The sequence below is a fragment of the Thermochaetoides thermophila genome (assembly GCF_000221225.1).
Source record: "Thermochaetoides thermophila DSM 1495 unplaced genomic scaffold scf7180000011814, whole genome shotgun sequence".
NCBI classification, from domain to species: domain Eukaryota; kingdom Fungi; phylum Ascomycota; class Sordariomycetes; order Sordariales; family Chaetomiaceae; genus Thermochaetoides; species Thermochaetoides thermophila.
In genome coordinates, this window is record NW_006383030.1 from 1,715,700 (window position 1) to 1,728,111 (window position 12,412).

The 12,412-nt window shown below is 45.8% G+C and overlaps 1 protein-coding gene and 1 non-coding gene across 2 annotated transcripts; one reads left to right on the plus strand and one right to left on the minus strand.

The window, feature by feature from the left end:
* Positions 1 to 5,520: 5,520 nt before the first annotated feature.
* On the minus strand, positions 5,521 to 6,492 carry CTHT_0014880 (uncharacterized protein; the record flags this gene model as incomplete). The annotated part of the gene is made up of 1 exon (XM_006691937.1): positions 5,521 to 6,492. The coding sequence occupies one exon, from the start codon at positions 6,490 to 6,492 to the stop codon at positions 5,521 to 5,523; it is 972 nt and encodes a 323-aa protein (XP_006692000.1).
* Positions 6,493 to 12,100: 5,608 nt separating this feature from the next.
* Positions 12,101 to 12,174, plus strand: CTHT_0014890. The gene has a single exon. It is a non-coding gene; the product is annotated as a tRNA-Asn (tRNA).
* The last annotated feature ends 238 nt before the right edge of the window (positions 12,175 to 12,412 follow it).

Genomic DNA, 12,412 nt, shown 5'->3' on the forward strand with positions numbered 1-12,412 from the left:
CGCTTGGCGGATTTGTCAGGCTTGGATCTGATCTCTATGCCATGAGTGCTTTTCACATCTTCGAAGGATTAATAGATACGCAAGACTCGCGTGTCACTCATCCTGCCAAGAGAGATTGGTCTTGTTTACAACCCCAACCAAAACCGTATGGCATCGGATCGGTGACGATGTGGTCTGCTAAAGACACACCTCGTCCGTCATTGACCTTTCAGGGGATGAATATGCCTGAGGACGACTGCCTGGTCGAAATGGATTGGTCTTTAATTGGGCCAGTCCAGAATGGCAAGAATTTTATTGCTGTACCAGATGACCAAATTACTAAATGGACTGTCGTGCAACAAGCTGCTATGGTTGAAGGAAACACTGAGGTATATGCTGTCGCTAGGACTAGTGGTTATTCTCGAGGATTCACCTCTGACGTTCCCGGGATTATCAAATTTCGAGGTATTGACAAACCTCGGAGAGAATGGACAGTTCGGCAATACTCACCAGACCAATATCCTCGGGATGGACCAATGTCCCCACCATGGCAGACTACGGAGGAATGGGTGACTGGCGGCATTGGAGTTCCTGGTGATTCGGGGGCGTGGTTGATACGACGCAGAGACAATGCTGTTATCGGTCTAGTTTGGGCTCGCAATCACGATTATGGTAGCCCTTTTAATCCTAGACGGATTCGTTTGACGTACTTTACACCAATTATTGACGTTCTTGCCGCAATCAAGGAGAAACTTGATGAGGGCGAAGAAGTTTCTCTCCCTACATATGCAGAGGAAGAACTCCCCCAAGAAATTTTGGCCATGCATTCACAAAGCATGCTGCGGCTCGATCGACCTACTCATCCATGGACTGTCTACACCTCGTCTAAGGGTGTTCGAGATGGTGAGATTCGAGATAGCATTGGACGACTTTCTTCGCCAAAAGACCTGGAGCAGACAGAACAATCAGCATCTAGTCAAAGTCAGTTTGGCAGCTTGCCGAACGATGGAGCACTCTTATACTCCCAAAGTGACTGGGAATCCAGCTTGTCCGAATCGGCAGCAGCAGCTTTTGCTCTGTGTCAAAACATATCGGCCCAATTCACAACAGACATCCCCGAAGCTGTTGATGACCAAGCCACCATGCCAACTTCTTCGGCTCGGAACCAAACTGGCCGCTACGGACATCAGCATTTGCTAGAAACAATCGAAAACGGGCCAGATAGTGACAGACCTTTTCCGGATCCTTCAGCAAACCTCAGCCCTAACATTTCTCTCTTCGTTCTCACTGTCCTCGTCATCTTAATCGGGATCTCATTGTCAGCTCTGTTTGCCGTGCAATTTTGCTCTTGCTCTCCAGTTGATTTATGATGTTATCTAACGACAGAGTGTTTTCTTGTCCAAAGACTTCCAGGAGTGGACATCAATGATCATCGGGGCCTTTTTCTTGATGATGTAAGTGTACCCTGTTGATCCTCCAAGCGCGCGCCACTCACTGCAGTTCAAGTCTCAGCATACAAACTGAACACTGCTCAAAGATAGAAGGATACGCAGGCATACGGGTTCCCCAACGAGGGCGATCATATCAAGAAAATTAGATGACAATCATGTGTATCAGCCAAGTAAGCCTTCCTGGAGTCATGTAAGGCATGTGTCTCGATTTTGTTGCCTCTCTTCTTGGTTGCCTTCTGTTGCCCCTCTGCTTATTAAATGATGTCGATTTATGGACTTTTCGGGCACAAATCAATAGGCATTCACTGAGTGTTTCTGAGATGCGTGTCATGGGATCTTGAGGCATTACAAATGCAAAACGCACTGCAGATTTCGTATACCTCTTTTGTCAATCGCCCACTCAAAGCGCCACATTAATCAAAATGTGAGGCTGTCTTTAAGCTTTTTTCAGCATTTGTGGGTTGTCCATATCAACCTGAATATAGTTGCCCAGTTCCAGCGAAGGTAATCGGGTGGTAGTAAGGAGAAGATCATACGGGCTCTTATTATGGCAGAGCCTTGCACCCTTAACGCCCCAGCTTCAGCCCTTTCACTGGTGAAGTGGAAGGCTTGTGAAAGTGAACGTGATATTGGGAGGACTTAAGCCAACTTGAGCTATAATCATGCTTCGGGTCAATGCCAGTAAGCAAGCCAAGCATATCTATTTTAATGACAGTAATTATGAATCCCCACAGAGCATCATGGATGCCCTCTGAACAGCAAGGCTGCGGCTAAACCCGGGACTCTGTCCTCCGTAACGGGGCTGATGCCGGGCTTCAAATGCCTCGCTGTCAAGGCTTGGAAACACATCAAACTTGGAGACCATCAATAGCCTAGCATATAGTGCGGTAGGTGTCTCTGGTAGATACAGAAGCCTTTCATCCCTAGATGAATTTTGTTTACCCGACACGCCTGACTTGGCGTCTCGCTGTGGGATCTCCAACTGTCACGGAAATGGTGGGTGGACCGAGTGAGTCCCCAAGCACCCCGCTCCCCCACCCAACTTCCTGCAGGGCCTCTCGCCCTCTTTGCCCGGAACTCCATGAACGATCCAGAAGTGAGCTGCATGCATCATGCACGTGCCCTCTCGTTTTCCAAGTTCAATGCATCTTGGTCTTTTTGTCCAGGCAGGTGGTGGATAATCAAATTTTTTTTACATTAAAGCCTGTGTAGTTGCTGAAGTCTATCAATGGAAGGCCTGTGATATGCCTTGTACTTGGAGGCATGCTGATCATTGACTTCCAACTTAGCCAAGCTATATATTCAATAGTAGCTTTCAGGGATAGGATCAATTGACATGGAAGAGAGCGCTGCTTCAGTTTTCTTCTGGCTGCTGACAGTTGATGTTAAACACATTGCAATGACGCGGAGTTAGTGAGGATTGTAGAGAGTTCTTTTATGTTCTATAAGTCCTTATCCTTGAAGCCCCTGAAATTGAACTCCCTCCGTGTGGGTGAACAGAAACCAGCGAAAAAGCGTTAGAGTTGTTAGGGGCTTCTTGGCTTTGGGATCAATTGCCCACCTGGACACCGATGAATGGGAAGCTCTCCAGCCGTATCCACACCGAATGTGTGCGGTATTTCCTAGGGTTCAGTATTGGGGATAGTCATTTCGGGAAACATTCTAAAAGTGGTCTTTTAGACGATAAGGATGTACCAAAGCGACTGCAGTTTAGAAATGTTTTATTAAAATTCCCTCAGACGGCGCTCCTGATATGCAAGGCACCAAGGCAACCGCATAGCAGAAACAACCAAGTTTCTTTTGCTAACCCATACAGGACGATATTTTCAGACCGTAAGCTCTGGGCCAAAGGGAAGGCATGTTAGTACTCATCGGCTCTCCCAAAGCGGTTGTCCAATTAGCTGGCTCTGGTAAGTGATCCGAGTGCTTAGGACGGTATACACAAGCTTGAACATTGACATTACAGATACTTTCTGGTGTACGATGTGGCATTTTGTCCCATTTCCTATAATTATGGCCCAAGTTTATTCCAAAACTTGTAGTCCGGTCTATGAAGAATTGAAGGATCTGACCTGAAAGTGTAATTTAAGTACTATCCTCACTTATCGCACTCATAAGAACGAGTTTATCTAGAAAAATGTTTATTCCTCTAGTGCCTATCCGGAAACAAAAATATGTTACTAGGGACAATGGGGGTGGGCTTAGAGTGGGTTGAATCTCAAAGGCCTGAGACACAATCGGGTTCTTAGATACGATTGTCGGCCAACGGCAATATAACATAAACAGTTCGTTTTAAGCGATTCTAAAAATCATAGCTAACCCGAAACACGAGCACGTTCTTAATGATAAAACAGTGCCTTTTTATGGCTGCAGCCTTTTCTTCTATGAACGGCCACAAAGTTTCATATATTCCCCATAAGAGGTGGTAAAATTACGAACAAATCTGAGCAAGGGAACCTCGAACTATGTATGGCAGTTCTTGAGCACCATGTTCCAGTTGAACCAAGTTTGCATATAACTATGTGGAAGTGAGTGAAGGATTTAATATTAAGTGTTGGATATATGTTAGTTCAGAGAGTGCTAAGGTGTAATTGGTTCCTGAGCGATACCGGCATTACCTTTGTTTCATAACCAACAGTATGGGGGATCAAATTGCCCAACTCACAGACCAAGCACACCAGCTAAAGCGCCTTCTGTGGTATAGCTAAGACTATAGTAGAACTGTTGCGGTTCGACAACTTACCAAACAATTTTGACAGCTTAACTCAAAGATGCTGGCTGAACTCCCCGTGGCAGCACAAGCAATCTTCAACAGAAATGAAATAAAGCACCATGAAAATCGGAAATCAGGAACACCACAACTTCATAGATTGCGTGTTTTTATTCCTAGAAAGCTCTCAACATAGAGGCGCGCTCAGCAGAAAACGTATGAAAGAGCCTGCCATGCCCCATAGCCAGGCATGGAGCTGTTTGAGGGCCACCCAATAACCAGGTATGAGTTCGCCCCTTACATCACCCCATGCGGCCGCAATTTTGAACGGTTAAAGACCTTGGAACACCCCCGCTGGGATATTGGATATCAGTAGATGTTGACATCTTGGCATCATCCCAGAGATCTTCGAGGAACATCCAAGGCGGACCGTTCAAAATTGCGGCCCAGGCTAGGGAGCCCCTGGAGTCGCGTCTGGAAGTTCTTCTAGCTCAAGATGACCAGGATTCTTCGGAGAACTCAATGGAGTGTGCTGGTGATGAGAAGTCGAACTTCGGTGCTCGTCTACACCCAAGCCAACACTGAATGTATGGGACTCAGAATTGTACTGCAACCACTTATTGTCCCCTCTCTTGGCTATCTTGTGACCAAGCCACAAGCAACGCTCCTTGCGCTCTTCTGTTGTAGATGGCATCTCAAAGTACTTTTCGTCGTCATCGATCCGATCATTGGCGAACCAATCTTTTGAACGGTCCTCATTGTTTCTTGGGAAATAGTGCTCAACCCAAGGGAAACCGCGGAGCGCATAGTCATCAGGTAATGGACGTGGGAGAACAATGACAGTTGCGGCCGATTGCGAGGCTGATTTCGGTGTAGCGGGTGGGAACTTATCGCTTTCCATGCATGCAATTAGATCAGAACGAGCCTGATCAGATTGGTAAGAATTGAGTAACGTATTCAACATCTGAACTGCCAACTCCCAAGGGAAAGAGGATGCAACATATTGCATCGCGTCAGGTCGAAAAGTCAAGTGATAAAGAAAGACGAGATTGACATGAAAGAAAGAGAGGATGTTCGGATCGCCGAACCGTCGCAAAACGATTTTGCATGTCTCACTATAAAGTTTTAAAGTGATACCCATGACTTCGGATCTTTGTGTGCTGTCATTTGACTTGTTTTGAATCTCGGAAGTACTGGTAGGGGGTTGGTCCTTGAGCGCCTTGGAAATCGGGTTGCCATCAAACCCATAGCCCATGATTGCGCAAATATTGGCAAGACCCATGTGATACCTTTCAATATCAGCATTCACATCTCATCATCAGAAAAGAATGAGGGAGCAGTAAAGACTTCATGACTCTGTAAGTGTATTGTACATGGTACTTACCCAGTCGAGCGCCAGCTAAGTGTTGACCGTGCAATATGCGAATCAAGCCATTGGAGCATCTCGCTCATCGGCGCCTCTGGATCTTCGCGAGGCTGCTTACCCGCAAGCATGCAGAAAAGAATGCCATGCGTCCTGACAAAGAGGAGCTCAGGGCGTGCAAGCTTCATTTGTTGGGGGTTTGGCGTGGGGGACATGATCGGGTCAAACAAAGTCATGATGCTCTCCCGAGCAGCCACAAAAGGGATCTCAACACACAACGATTTCGAATAGTAGAACAGCTGTTGAACTGCATTGGGGCGAGCGAGAATGGCGAGATGATGATATAGACGCCCAGTTGTTGGGGACTTGTCAGATGCTTTGGAATACCATTGACGCGAGACACCAGCCCAAATCTCTCGGTCTCTGATGTCATCATCCTCAATTGCCATGCGATACCGTGCCAAGTCACCAAGACACTCCATCCAAGTTTCCTCGAATGCGGGAACAGTCTCAAAGAGAAGAGCAATCATGGAATATGCGAGATAAATGAACGAAATCATGTGTTCATAGCTGGCAGGAAGGCGATGTCTTAGGACCTCCAGAAAGCTGTGAATGCCATGCCGCCACATACGAGCTGGCATGGCATATTTTGCGGGTAGTCTGCGCAGTGCTGGAGTTGCAGCTGGGTGCTGGGAAGCCAAGAAGAAGTCATGATGCTCGTTCAGGTAAGTGCGGTGAAGTGCGATGAGAGCTTGCCATTGCTCATCGCTAAGTTTGTTCGACAGGTCATTATGTGCGGCGTTTTGTGCATTATCAACCTCGATGCATTTGCTTTCAACCATGACCAAGCCTGCATAGATCCCCTTCACTTCTGTCACGAGTTGTTCTGCAGTGATAGCCTTGGTCTCAGGTTGCCTGAGTATTTCGTTGTTACTATTAGAAGATCGAGCAGAAGTTTCCGTCGAGAATGTTACTGGTGGTGCTTGCATTTGACGAAGATGTGTCTTAGAACGTGAAGCAGATGAAGGGTGCTGCCGATGATGCGTCGTTACATTGGGCTTATCGGTTGATCGCAGGCGAGAAGGTACTGTCGAATCATCCCCAGGCTTCCAAAGTTCTCCTGTGTAAGAAGGTCGAGTAAAGTCGTCATAACTGTCATCGGCTTTGCCAGATGTAGGTCGAGCTTTTGCACGCTTTGGGGGAGAACAACTCCTGCTTCGGGATCGAGATCTCGAGCCCTCTCTCTTGATACTTGGTGAGGAACTCTTGGGCAGACAAGTATTCTCCACTGTTGCTAATTGGCTCACACCGGGTGGACTTTGTTGTTCCAATGTTTTAAGTCGATCCATGTCTGCTGTATTCGAATCTAAGGGCTGGCCTTCGGATAGAGAATCGTTATGTCGTGGATGAGCTCCGAGCTTGGTTTTCCGAGATTGCTCTCTCAAATATTTTTTGTACTTAACATCAAGGTCCTCCATTCTTTCCGAGGCAAACTTTCTAGCGATAGTGCTCTACTTTGTCAAGCTTAACGTAGAAAAAAGGCTGCAAAACAGCTGATTGCAGTATGAAATGTTGTCCAGTGGTCAAAGTTTTGTCACCACATTGAATCTGCCGCCAACTGTCAGTAGGCGCACTACCTCGGTCACGTGACATTCAATGAAGGCGGAACCCACTGAGTATCTGACTTTGTGCAACAAACGTTCGGACAGTATGGATTCACTGTTGGCTGCCTTAAAAGAAGAGGTGGCAAAAACTGTTTTAAAGGCCACGCAAATATATGTGAGCACTAGCCATTGAATGCAAATGCTTAACATCGACAAGACGTGTTGTTCTTTCAGGATTTGCAACTAATTACTTGGATCACAGTTCTCAGGGTATGTGAGTTATTTTGTAGCCTACCGTCATGGTGCGCGGCAGACTCAGGCAACCTTAGTGCGCGCACCACGCTTTAAGAGCCTCCTCCGCCTGACTTCGGTACGCCAAAGCCTTGCCTGACCGACGAACAGCCTGCTCTAACGAGGTGGGTGATGCAAGGAGAGCAGCAATAAGATCACACTCAAAGGAAGAGGGGAAAGATGCGACGCAAAAGTTGCCTGCGATGTGGTGCTCTATATACCTTCAAGTTCCTGCATCCTTGGACTGTAAGCCGCATCTCCTCAAACTTCAATTATAGATAACACTTAAACTCAATAAAATACAAGAAGCAGAGCTCACTTTAATTTTCACATAACCTGCAGTTCGGAAGGTCAACTTACAGGGCATTTGGCTTGGGTAACCTACCTCAAGGTCCGAAATGTTATGACTGACAAGGGCTTGACCTGGGGAGAAGGGAGTCCCACGCAGCCAATCAATTAGAGCAAAGGGTGTCGTGACCAACCGAATCCAGGAAGCGTTCCTCGATGACAAGAGAGGCTTTGATGCTCAACACCAAAGATGTTGACCCTCAACATGCTATGCCCTTGAGTAGGGGAGCAAAGGAAGCCACAAAGGTATATAAGATGTAGATGGATTCCGGGTAGGGCCATATGGCCGAAGAAGTTCTTCAGTCAGCAATACAAACAGTTATCTACTCAACGGTGACCGCAGCTATCATTCCAACTGTGTGAAAGCTCCGTCTCTCAGGTCCAGTGGCCAGGTACCTCTTGAACCCATATCAGGAGGCCTGTCCGGATCGTCACACGAAAGACAGATGCGGGGCGCGGAATATACTTGGTTTTGTTGATAACAGTTCAGGTGCTCGTCAGGCTGCAACATAAGATGTACAGTTTGGGGAAAACAGTCTGCAGCTCGAGAAGACAGCTTCGATGTAATTCGTATTATTATCGCGCTCTTAATCATCAGTATCTAGTAGGAAAATGATTATGTCGTTATGTTCTTGATAGCGTAAGTGTAACGATCCAGACAGACCTCCTGAGATGGGTTCGATAGTTCCCAGGTTGCTGGATTGAGAGACAGGAGTTCTCACACAACCAAAGTGACCGTTGTGGTCACCAGTTGGTAAGCAACTGTTTGTATTGCTGACTAGAGAGTTTCTTGGGCCAGATGGCCCTACTTGTAATCTATATACATCTCATGCACTCTTGTGGCTTCTTCCTCAACAGCAGAGACTGTTGAGAGTCAACATTCTTGGGTATTGAGGAACACTTTTCCAATGTTCGGTTGTTGGGGACGGATATCCGAGTCTGATGGGTCACAACTCCCTTCTACTCCGATCAGTGAGTTGCACGGAAGCTACTCTCCCAGATAGAGTCATTGTTGGTCGTGACAGTAAGTACCTGAAATTCAGGACGCAAGCCGAGGGCCGGTTGATATGCTCGGCTTGTATCCTTATGTTTTATCTACATTCACTTCGAAGGCACGCTCCTCGTGGTTCGCCAGCTTTCTCCATCAATAAGCATGCAAGCTGGGTATATTACTAGACATCCTTTGGCCTTCATTGCGCATTTTCTCAACAAAGAATATTGTTTAGAAGGATCGTTGGCCCTCCTTATCTCCCAGTTGGTTGGTCGCGCTTTCTTCCTGTGTCAGCCCTCTACTGATAACTTGTTAGCTAAGTCTCCAATTTTATTCGAGGAATAAATTGTTAATCCAACAGAAATTATGGAAACTTCTGTTGAGTATCACTTAGCTTTGTGTAACTGGCCGAGCCACTGTAAATACCAGTGGTAACTCTGTAAAAGCAACTATAGTTGAGGGCGGTCCCAAGAGTCACCCCGCGAAGAATACTACAAAACTAAATTGCATTGCCTGCCCACGTATAAGGAAATGAATGTAGCCGCCGCGATCGTCGCCGGAAGCAATTTGTGGAAGAAGCTTCAACAGAAATGGATCGCCGTTTAGTGAACACTTGTTGATCAAGTTTTCTATAATGCGTCCGGACACAAGGCAGAAGATCCATCATTGTGCCACAATAAGAATAAAACTATACTGTACTAGTCAGGCTTGTAACCCATCGAGCAGTATACAACACAGCAACAGATGGACAACTTAACTCTTTTTCCAGTAAGATAGGTTCGATTTCTATACATAATGTGCTGTTGCTGTTCAGAGTCTTGCTGTTACCTGATTTATTATTCAATAGTCCTAATATGATCACAACCCCATAAGGTTAAAATCAGCGAAAATTCTTCTCTGCTAAACGTACCGGAATCCGCACAACGCGGTCAAACGGGGGCAAAACTATGTATTAAGGAGTCCCAGTCATTGGCTAAATCTAATCCAAGGCTATAGCTACATTACTTCTAAATTAGCAAGCAGGATAACTTGTGGAGGTTAGTGTTTGAGCAGGTGCGTGCATAGCTCATGCAGCACGCTGGGGACCAATACGCTAACTACCGAGTGTGTACTTCACTGCATGAAGCACGAGGCATCTATCCATCATCTACGTGGCTGGCATCCTGACTTTGTAGCGCAAATATTTATGCCCAATTGTTTATAGAAGCTGGAGAAACTGGGTTGCGTTATGTGGACCAATTTTGCTGCTGAAAATTCTGAAGCTAGCAGATAGAAGACATTCTGTTGCAGAAGAGGACAGAAAGGTCCTATTTGCTGCCTTCATCAAGTATATCAAGCGTGTTGGTTGCCTTGCACACATGCATTGCAATATGCAATTGTGTGTTGTAAGTGGCCCATTAGCGCTACGTATTGTTCAAGAGATCGGCTAGCTAGTGTTCATGTACAGATTGGGATGGGTAAAGTGATGGTTATGAATAGTTAAGCACCAGCCTTTCCGGCAGCTTGGGAAAGGAAATTGTTCCAAATTCATCAAGGCTGTGGTGTTATGGGCTATGAGACGAGCTGCAGTAGAAGTTGGTTTTGTGAACACTTGCATGTGATTTGCTTGTGGGAACCTGTTAAGATATCAATAGTTAATGCACTACCATAATCTCCAAAAGTGATTCTAGCCTCCAAGAGGATCTCATGGCTCTGTCATATCCTCCATCATTGCAAGAGACCTAATATCTATCCGCACAGTCTCATTTTTTGTTTTTGATTTGATTTTGCTTGGTTTCTGCTCCCTACTTGCATAAAGATGTACACAAGAATAGCCTCTGTTGTTCAGTTGATATTTAGAATGTCTCTGTGTACCACCGATCCCAAGACTCTTTCATTGTACCATCTTTATGTACAAAGCACATACCTGCAAACGATTCATCCAGGTAGTTCCATGTGTTACCATGCAGCCGAGGTGAGGACTAGAGCGTAACAATTGGATTGTTGGTATTGATATATGTTAGGTGTTATGTTGAGAAAGGGCCAAACTTTCTTGATGTTGAGTAGAGTCTGTAAAGTCACTTGCACCATTTGTTTAATGTCAACAATGAGAGCCACAGTGAATCTGATAAATTGCTGACAAACGATTTGTGATCCTTGGACAAGCGCAAGAACGATTTAGCTAAGCTTTCGTTAAGCACTGTATGGCAATGCACAATAGTCTCTTGAGCTTTGCTCCTTTTCACCTGCGAAGATCAGGAGCCAGGAGGTCTTCCTAGGCGGAAACCTTCACCATTCTTGAACCATGATTAGGTAAAAGTGTCAGAAACAGTACCTATGATATGTTGTAAATCACCAACTAGTTCAAAAAAGTACCCTGGAACATTCATGCCATGCCCATTCAACGTTCAACAGTCAACATCGGATTCATCTAAGATGTTTTAGGAAAGGCACCAAAATCAGTCACTGCCATTTTGCCCAGCTTGCAAGGGACCAAGCAGTTTACGGTTCTTTGTGTCAGGCTGGATTTCCTAAATAGTGGTATTATTCTCCAATATTTGGTTGACTATTTAGACCAATGTTCTTTTCTGGTTAGGGTCTGGTCACTAAATCTAGAAAGCACGTCACTATGTTGGTAACTTGTGCAAGGCAACCATTGCCAGTGGGTCCACCAAACCATCAGCTCAGGTGCTTAATTGATATGGAGTTATGGCAGCAAAACGTGTTTGCTAAAAGCGGCGAGCGTGATTTCATCGTTTAACTCTGGAGGAAAAAATCCTCTATGGACTCCCATTCATGGATCTCAACGCGATATTGGCAAATAAAATCTCTCAGCAGAATCTCATGTGGTAGTGGTCAGCGGCAATGTGATTAAGAAACTTTGGGTGAAGCTAAGAGTTCCTCGGTGCAGGGGACATATTGGAATATCACTTCTGAACTTCGAACAATTTTGGTCCTACGATTCAACAGCGCTCGTGAATCACTAAACAACGTACTTGCGACCCAATAATGAATGCTACCATCCCTGCACAAATCAGTATTTCTTGAAAGATCAGGGCGCTAGATGTATCCATCCCAGAAGCTAAAGCGCACAAAGTGGGGGAAAGAATCATCTTGGACTGGGTCAATTAATGATAACATGATGAGCAATGAGTCAAAAACTTATGGGGTTCTATTTATTTACTTACTCCCCCTTGTTGCAGCAGCAACGTCTAAGTGGGTCACAGCTCAAGGCCTGAGAGGCTGAGACCCACCCTCCAAAAGAGGCCCAGGGACAAGCGAGCATCTCCACCAGTCTCAGTGCCCTCCGGAATTCAGGGCCGTATTAGCCTGCCTGGTGAGTCCGACAACCACGAGTTGCTTCCAGCACATCCCACTAGAATATCCTCTGTGGCGCAATTGGCCAGCGCGTCTGACTGTTAATCAGGAGGTTGGAAGTTCGAGCCTTCCCGGAGGAGTTGTGGGAAAAGACAGGGATCGAAATGGCGACCAGTCAAGTCCTTCGTTTTTTCTCCTATACGAACAGACATTTGCGTAAAGCGCTTTTTTTATCCGAGTGATTTTTTGAGTTTCGAGTAAAAACGACACAATCACCTGGAGCATGTTACAACCAAATGGACGTCTATTAAACCTTACTTATTAAGACCAAAAAAACTAAAGTTTACCCGCCAGCCAGCTACCTATCCTGACGACAGC